Source organism: Arachis duranensis, chromosome 1 (assembly GCF_000817695.3).
Source record: "Arachis duranensis cultivar V14167 chromosome 1, aradu.V14167.gnm2.J7QH, whole genome shotgun sequence".
NCBI lineage: Eukaryota > Viridiplantae > Streptophyta > Magnoliopsida > Fabales > Fabaceae > Arachis > Arachis duranensis.
In genome coordinates this window covers 103,074,978-103,084,328 of record NC_029772.3, presented here as the reverse complement: position 1 = coordinate 103,084,328, position 9,351 = coordinate 103,074,978, and the positions used below count along the sequence as shown (strand labels likewise).

The 9,351-nt window shown below is 36.0% G+C and overlaps 1 protein-coding gene across 1 annotated transcript; it reads left to right on the top strand.

Annotated features, from left to right (window-relative positions):
- Positions 1-5,739: 5,739 nt before the first annotated feature.
- LOC107470944 (uncharacterized) lies at positions 5,740-6,738 on the top strand. Its single transcript, XM_016090368.1, has 2 exons — positions 5,740-6,258; positions 6,295-6,738. Exons 1-2 carry the CDS (start codon positions 5,740-5,742, stop codon positions 6,736-6,738), a joined length of 963 nt encoding a protein of 320 aa, XP_015945854.1.
- The last annotated feature ends 2,613 nt before the right edge of the window (positions 6,739-9,351 follow it).

Sequence of the window (9,351 nt, the reverse complement as noted above, 5' to 3'; positions counted from 1 at the left end):
ACTAGGTAACCTGAGGCTATAGTATAAGACTTGTTCTTATTCAGTGTCCATTGGAGTTGATCCTCCTCTTCCTCAATTTTAATTGAAAAGATTTTATTGTTGATTTCTTTAGAAAAAAAGGCTTTGAACTAGTTGCTGATTCCACTACTTTTCTTCATGTAACGGGTCTTTGACCTAAATAATTGTTGTAGCTATTGCGTGGAGAGTTGAACTTCGAAAAATGGTGAAAAAGTATGGGGGAGGTAGTCAGGGATCGTAAAAAATTCTTATGGAGGAGCCCGAGCTAACTTGCCAGTTTAGATCTTTCTCAACAACATTTTTACCGTCTAGCAAACTTCACCAGCCCCATGAAGATAATGTCCCTATTTCTGCTCTTATTGCATCAGAATATCTGAAAATACTTTTCTTTGCGAATTCTTGCTAGTAAGGACTTAGGTTGAGCGATTATTCTCGAAAACTATTTTTCTAGTAAAGCTAAGTTATGAAATTTTAGATCTTTAATTTCTAAAACACCTTCTTTCTTTGGCCTAGTCAGTGTATTCCAGCTTATCCAAACCATTCTCCTCTCAGAATCCTTTTGCCTCCACCAGAATTGTGAAAGCATGCTATGAATTTCTAAAATTAAAGTATTAAGAAATTTGAAGCATGACAGGGTATATATTGGGATTGCTTTACTAACTGCTTTAAGCAAAATATATCGTCCACCCGATGAAAGAGAGTTCCTCTTTCACCCCCATTATCTTTTTTCAAACTTTTTTCTTGATTAAAATAAATGTCGCCTTCTTTGATCTATGCACAATGGAGGGTAGACCAAGATACTTGTCATGTGTACCAACATGGCTAATATTTAGAGTTTCTGTCAGTTGAGTCCGTAGTAATTGTGGAGTATTACTGCTAAAAAAAGTAGTGAATTTGTTGAGGTTAACCCGCTGTCCACTAAATCTCTCATAGTGCTCCAACAACTCTAGAACTCTACCTCAACTATTACTAGATGCCTTACAAAATAAGATAGAATCATCCGCAAATAGAAGGTGGTTTACTCTTGGGCATCGTCTATTTACCTGGATACCATGAATTGCACTGCTTTGTTCAGCTTTGTGTAGCAAGAAGGAGAGGCCTTTTGTACAAAATAGAAAAAGATACGGAGATAGAAGATCATCTTGTCAGATACCTCTATTTGGTTTAAAAAAACCATGAGGTTGACCTTTCACAACAATATATCAAGAAACAATAGTTACCAATTCACGAATCGAATTCATCACAATATCATAAAAATTCAATTTGTCCAATATAAACCACAAAAAGTGTTATTCCACTCTATCATAAGTCTTGTTCATATCTAGTTTCATAACCATTTCGTATTTCATCCCCTGCTTTTTGATTTTTAAGTAATGCATATACTCATGAGTTATCAGAATGTTATCAGATATTAGACGATCTTTGATAAATGCACTTTGATTTAAGCTGACAAGCTTGTTCATTAAACATTGAAATTTTTGCAATATCACCTTAGATATAAATTTATAGACAATTGTTGAGAGATTAATAGATCTTACCTGAGCCATATTGCTTGCATCCGGTATTTTTGGAATGAGGCAAATATGCGTGTCGTTGAAACTTTTGAGAATTTGACCACCCGCAAAGAAGCTCCGTACTGTCTAGAAAACATCACCATTCACAATCTCCTAATAAGTCTGATAGAATTTTGAGATCATCCCATCATCACCTGAGGCACTTTAGAAATGTATGTTGAATGTTGCTCGTTTTACTTCCTCCATAGTAACAGGTCTTCTGAGCTTTCGATTCATAGTAGCTAATACTCTAGGTTCAAAATCATCAAAGAAAGAAGTTGGATCAGCATGACACTCTAATGAGAATATACCTTTAAAGTATTTTTCAGTAATTACGGCAATGGCAGCGGTAGCTTCCTCTCCATTATCATCAATTAGCTTCCATATCTTATTTTTTCTGATTCTCGATCTAAACTTTTGATAAAAGAACTTAGCGTTTTGACCACCCTCATTAAGCCATTTGACTCTTGATTTTGCTTTCTAATAAAGCTCTTGATCCAAAAAAAGCAATTTCTAGCTTTCTTTCAAACTCTGTGAATTTGGTGCCCCTAGAATCCCTGCTGCCCGAAGATCATCAATGCGACTAGTGAGCTGGTCAATTTCATTTTTAGAGTTATAGTTGCTCTCTTATTGTCATTGAACAATTTTGTGCCTACATCTTTTTATTTTTTGAGATAGGGTGAACATGAATGAGCCATCAATCTCCTCTCTCCAAACCTCTCCCACTATCCGTCTTATTTCCTCCATTGCACACCATCTGTTTTTTGAATTTAAAGGATTTTTTTACCTTTCTGAATTTGGATTGGTGTCAAGTAATAAAGGGGCATGATCCGAGCCTAGTTTAGAAAGTCTGATAACCATGGAGTTAGCATATTGATGCTACCAATTAATCCCTGCTAATACCCTGTCCAATCTCTCCTGAATTAATTCATTTTTTCTATGTCTGTTTGATAATGTAAATGGTCTCCCAATCATACCCAGATCCAAGAGAAAATTATCATCAACAAAATTACTTAATGCAGAAATGGTAGAAGGAGCTTTATCACATCCACCCTCTTTTTCTAACTAAGACAAAGTAGCATTAAAATCACCCAAATAGGATGTAGCTCCACAAATTAATGAAAGCGTGTCTATTCATTAGTGCTTAAATACACACCAATCAGCCCCCAACTCTCATTAAGAGTCGTATCCTAAACTATGGCAATAATGAAATATCAGTTTGATTGGGTAATTTGCACATTCAGCCCATCTTTCCATTCAAAAGCTATCCCATCTGCTGTTCTATTCGGCTCCATAATATGATGATTATAACCAACTAAATTCAGCTTTTGTTCCACTTGTCGAACTTGATTTTTAGTTTCACAAATGAAACCAAGCTCGGGAGGGTGAGATTCTTTGAGATTATGGATTGTTAGGGGTCTCCCAAAACCCTGACAGTTCTATGATGTTAGCCTCACATCTCCTTGGGTGGCACTTGATGGCTATCACCCTCCACCTAATCATCCTATTGCATGTTGATTTCCAAACAATTTTTTTTTAAGTTGTTTCCATTCTCCTTTTCCATCTATCTTCCTTTTTCCTCCAAAATTTTGGTTTCGGATCTAATCCTTCTGTCTTGCTAACTTCTTTAGTTTCAGATTTTTATTCATTTTGGGAGATCTAGAATAAGAGCTCAAAGTTGAGTCCTTCATATTTTGTTGGTTAGTGATGTCTTGCAAGATTATTGCTTTTCCCATGTTGGCTAGTGATATCAAACATCAATCTCCCCTCCTCTTAAATCATCAGCCAAGACTCTGGGTGCCTTTTCAGTTATCTAATTCTTCTTGTCTCCCGTATCAGCTACCTTCAATTTAGAAAAATCCTCCACCAACCAATCAGGAGTGGGATTCTTTTTTGGTTGGGAAAGCTTGTACCAACTGTAGTTGAGATATCAAATCCTGGTTCTTTCTTATCTTCTATTTTCCTCCCCACTTGGTCTGTCCTCATCCACTCTCCAATTTAGTTTCTTTTTACACAGTTCTAGACTGAATCTTCAGTGAAGTCATTACATCCTTTTAATTCATGACCTATCTTTCTACAATAGACATAAAACTTTTCTACCCTTTCATACCGAAGGCGAATCTCCATGAAATTTTGTTTCGGTCCTACAATTGTAAGGTTGTTCCTCAATCTTCGATCTCCACATAATTTCACCCTTGCCTTGAGAATTCTGGTTTCATTGCCCTTAATCTCAAAGAAACCAAGAGTACCTCTCCCATACTTTTACCCACTTTTCGCCCTACCTCCTTTGTTTTGAAACTCTCTGACATTTTTTGAAATTGTAGCCAAACCGGGAATGTCAAAATCACATCCCTTCTAGTCTCATCCTCCTCCTTCTATTTTCTTACGTGCAGAATGAAGCCTTTGAAAAGTCATGATGAGCCCCTCTCAATACGGAGCAATTTAGATTCTTGTTCGAAAAATAATTGACAACAATTATGCCTAATCGCACTCACCCGAAATTCCTCCAGGTTGCTCCATATTGCCTTCATTGCATTCTACATTTTTCCAGCAGAATAAGGTCTATCCACAAACAGCCAGCCTTTCAAACTTTTCGTGCATTCATGGATACCATTTTGAATGTCTTCCTCTAAAAAAAATGACTTTCTCATTTTTGCCATCAGTATTTGGCTCATTGTGATGATGATTCTCCTCTCTTCCAGCCATGCTGATTACTGATGTGGTGAAAATAGAATAGCAGTTATGGTTTAGTGATCTGAACAAATTTGAATTTGAAAAAGAAAAGTCAAACCCTGGTAGGGCGCCTTAAAACCCTAGCAGAGCGCTTGGTAGCCCTAGTGCACTGCGTATATCTTCTTAGTTGATCCTCACTCTTTTACTTTTGACTTCTAATATGACTTTCATTTTAATATTTAAATTCTATAGAAATACATAAACCGCTAGTAGCAACCGCAGTTTACGTGGAGCAGTGTGCAAGCAGAAACCGTTATAGGCAACGACAGTTTCTGTTTGATTGGGCTTGGTCATAAACCGCTACAGGTAATAGTGGTTTATATGTGGTTATATTCATGTTTTCTCTATTGCATATGCCTGATATGCTGATTTCTATCCTGGTCATTTTTCTTTATTTGGTGTATAATCTGATCAACGTGAAGATTTACAATTATTGCTAATGTTTGTTTTCATGCAGGCAAAAATTAATCGCTGTTCTTCTCCATAGTTATTAAAACTAGGTTTAATTACTCTGTTGGTCCCTATAGTTTTGTGAAATTTTTATTTAGGTTTCTATACTTTTTTTTAATTTGGTCACTGCACCAAATTTTTTTTCAATTAGGTCCCTCTTACCAGTAATTGGTTTAATTGTATAGGGACCGAAGTAAAAAAAAATTAATGCAGGACCTAAATAAAAGAAAAAAAAAAGTTTAGGGACCAAATTAAAAAAAATTTGGTGCAAGGACTCAATTAAAAGAAAAAAAAGTATAATGATCTAATAAAAAATTTGGCGAAACTATAAGGACCAACAGAGTAATTAAACTTTAAAACTACTATATTTATTTAGTGAAATCCAAAATATTAAAACTAGTTAAATATAGTATTTATTTTACTAAATATTTTGGATTTTGCTAAATAAATATAGAAGTTATTTTAAATATTTTAATATTTTAGATCTCACTAAATAAATATAGTAGTTATTTTTAAAAAATATATTAAAATATTAAGATTCAACAAGTGATTCTACAAATCGGTTCTTTATTATTGAGTTCTACCATATAAATTAGAGTAAAAAACCAGAATCCACCAATGGCAGGCCGGATTTATGAAAATAAGCCAAAACCAAACTCGTTTCAGTAATGAGCCAAACCATATTTTAATATAAATTGAACCAGCCTGGTTCGAACTGCATCCATGAATAATTTGAACCAGTGCAGTTCGAATTACAAGGAAAGTGAACCAAATAAATCGAACCTGGTAGGTTCGAACTAGCAACGCACGTAATTCGAACCAAGCTGGTTCGAATTAGAGAGAGAGAAGCTGCATCAAGTAATTTGAACCAGGCTGGTTCGAATTACAAAATCCCTAATTCGATGAAAGCTGGTTCGAATTAGTGGGAGACAGAGCAGTATATATATGGTTGTAAACGTGAGTTGCTCTCATTAGAGGGTGTAAGATGGCTAGTGAGGAGAGTTTTGTTGTTTTGGTTCACCACAGAGGATCCATTAAGAGGAAAACTCGTTCCGGTGTGAAGTTCACATATAAGGATCCTCTCTGTATTGTCGTGAGTCCTACGACGAGCTATGATGACCTTGTTAGATCTGTGCTGATGAAACTTGGTCAGGAAGGTGCGAAGCGGGTTAAGAAGTTTTACTATCGCATTCCAGTCACGGTCCTCCAGGATATCGTGAAGTATGATTGTTTCACGATCAGTAGTGACGAGGACTTACAAGTCATGTTTCTTTGTCGGCGGCAGTTTCCCGAGGTAAGGACACCAGAATTGTTGGCAAAGCTGCTTGATGTGGTATCTAGCTCCGGGGGTTCGAACCGGAATACCACAACTTTAGCCACGGCAGCCGGTTCTAGTTCCAGGCCTGCCGTTGCTTCTACCTCTGTTCCTGAGTACGAGCCACCGGTCCAACCTCTCGCCTCCCCCTCTTTTGCTGTTGATCTCAATGGCAGCGGAGGGGACGAGGTATGAGCATTTGATATTCTGCCGAACGCTCTACAGGGCGTTGCACTGCTTGGCGTTGGAGACGGATTGTTGGGTGATGCAGAGGAGGATGACGTCGAGCCGGATATGATTGACGATGATAGCGGGGATGATATTGGAGCGAGTGACCCTGCATTGGCGGTAGGTGGGTCTAGCTCTGGCACACAGCAGTATCCACCACATTTTTCCACCTTGGACTTGGATGCCATGAGGCAGGAGGGGGTTGCTGGGCACTCTGTTGGATTTGGAGCTAGAGATGCGAAAGGGACTGCTGGTCTGACAGAGTTTCAGGTTGGTCAGCAATTTCAGGATAAAGATGAGGCCCTGTTAAGTGTGAAGACTTACAGCATCCGGCGAGGGGTACAGTACAAGGTAGTGGAGTCTGATTATCGCCGGTATGTGGGCAAGTGTTCAGAGTTTGGGAATGGGTGCACATGGTTGATTCGACTGAGTCTCCGGTAGCGCAAGGGCATTTGGGAGGTCAAACGGTACAATGGACCTCACACTTGTCTTGCCACCTCCATCTCGAGTGACCACAGGAGTTTGGATTATCATGTGATATCGGCGTTCATTATGCCAATGGTTAGGGCTGATGCATCCGTCAGCATCAAGGTGCTCCTGAATGCCACGGCAGCACACTTTGGGTTTAGGCCGACTTACAGGAGGATTTGGATGGCAAAGCAGAAGGCTGTTGGCCTCATCTATGGTGATTGGGATGAGTCATACAACGAGCTTCCTCGGTGGGTGTTGGGAGTCCAGCTGACGATGCCTGGAACTGTTGCAATCCTAAGGACGAGCCCCGTTCGAGTTGGAGGACAGGTGGACGAGTCTCAAGCGTATTTTCACAGACTTTTCTGGACTTTTCCTCCGTGCATCCAGGTATTCCGTCATTGCAAGCTGCTAATCAGCATCGACGGCACCCATCTGTATGGCAAGTACGGGGGAACGTTGCTCATCGCAATTGCACAGGATGGGAACTCCAACATTCTACCTGTTGCATTCACACTAGTAGAGGGTGAGAATGCTGAATCTTGGATATTCTTTCTCTCCCACTAACACAAACCACCAACACAAACCACTAACACAAAACCACTAACATAAAACAACTAACACAAACCACTAACACAAACCACTAACACAAAACCACTAACATAAAATAGCTAACATAAAACAACTATACTATACCACTAACATAAACCAACTAACATAAACCTCTAACTAAACCACTAACATAAAACAACCAACACAAAACAAAACCACTAAGTCACATATATCGCTAGCATCAAAAATATTTCCGTACTAACCTTGTCGTTGATGACCCTGGCTATATGAGCAATTCCGTCCAGACGATATAACCGTGTCCGATCGTCCCCCATCAGCAGAGTATTCCGTTCAGGTCTTCGTCGGAGATAATCTGGATCGTTTTCTCTGAGATTTGGTGGGGTAGGGGAAAGAAAGAATGGTTCGAATGAGGCTGCTTCAAACTCCTTATATAGCCGAATCACTAGTAATTTGAACCAGGTAGGTTCGAATTATGAAGGAGCCACGCAAAGGGTAATTCGAACCAGGTTGGTTCGAATTACATACGTTGCAAACTTGGCTATAGTTCGAACGAAGCTTGTTCGAATTACGTTGGATTGAAGTTCGAACCAGGTAGGTTCGAATTACATGCAAAGTTTCCTCAGCCTAATTCGAACTAAGCTGGTTCGATTTATTAAGAAGTCTATTTCGAACCATGCTGGTTCGAATTATATAAAGATAGGGCTTGGCTCATTGCTGAAACGAATTTCACTTTGGCTTATTTAGGTAATTTGCAACTTGCCTTGGCTTATTGGGATTTTTTGCCTATAAATTAAATAATAATAAAAATTATAAATTTAAAAAATTTAAAGCTTTAAATTTTAAAATGACTACTATATTATTTAGTGAGATTTAAAATATTAAATGTTTAAATATATAATCAACAATAATTTGATAAACTCGTTTAAATAAAAAAATTTTACTATAAAAAATTATAATTTAAAATATAAAATTTTAAAATACAAATGACAAAATAAATTTATAATAATTTAATTATTTTTATTATTTTATGTTAAAAAAATAATTTTATAAATCAAAATGACTTACATTTGCACTTTTGGAGACTATTTTTATTATAAATAACTTTTTTACACATCAAGTAACACGTGGTGTGCTAGGTGTCACTAACCTGACACGTCAATCAATTATCTTGTGACACGTGGCATTAACCTGCCACGTGACACTTAATGTGACACATCATTATCTAACTAACGGAAAGACCAATTTTGACTTATGTTTTATCTTTCAAGCACTAATATAACCAAAAAAATTACTTGATGACTAATTTAAAAAATGTATAATCTTTCAGGAATAAATTTGACTATTAACCCGGCATAATATCAAATGAAAATTACTTATTTGACCAATAACAAAAATAATAAATACATACATTCTTTAAAGAAATGTTTAGATAATATTTTTCTTATAATAAATTAAATTTAGTTAACATATGTCCGGAAAACATATGAAAATTATTTTAATTTTTTTAATAAATACAAAATAAATATATTAAAAAATCATTTTTTATATTTTTAATAAATTTTTTCAATTTATAATCTTAGAGTAATTTCAATAGATTACTTTTAGATATCATTTTTGATATATATATAATAACTGAATTGATTTAAAATTAAAATTTACATTAGACACAATATTTTAAATGAAATCGATATCAATAAAGAGAGATCATATTACTTAAAAAAACCAATTAAATGTACTCCGTGTATAATTTATTAAATAAAATAATTAAAAATAATATAAAATCTAAATTAAATTGAGACTAAGTATTGGAGTGATAAATTTTACATTAAATCTTAAATTAATTTTTATGATTAATAGTCTCACAAATTTTTATATGACATCTTGTAGAATCCAAAATAAAATTAAAATAAAACAAACATTAAAAATACTCTAATACATGTCTTTGGTATACAAAATAACAAAATTCTAATAAATTATACTACAATCAAATTATTTCGGCTGTTTTTTTTCAGA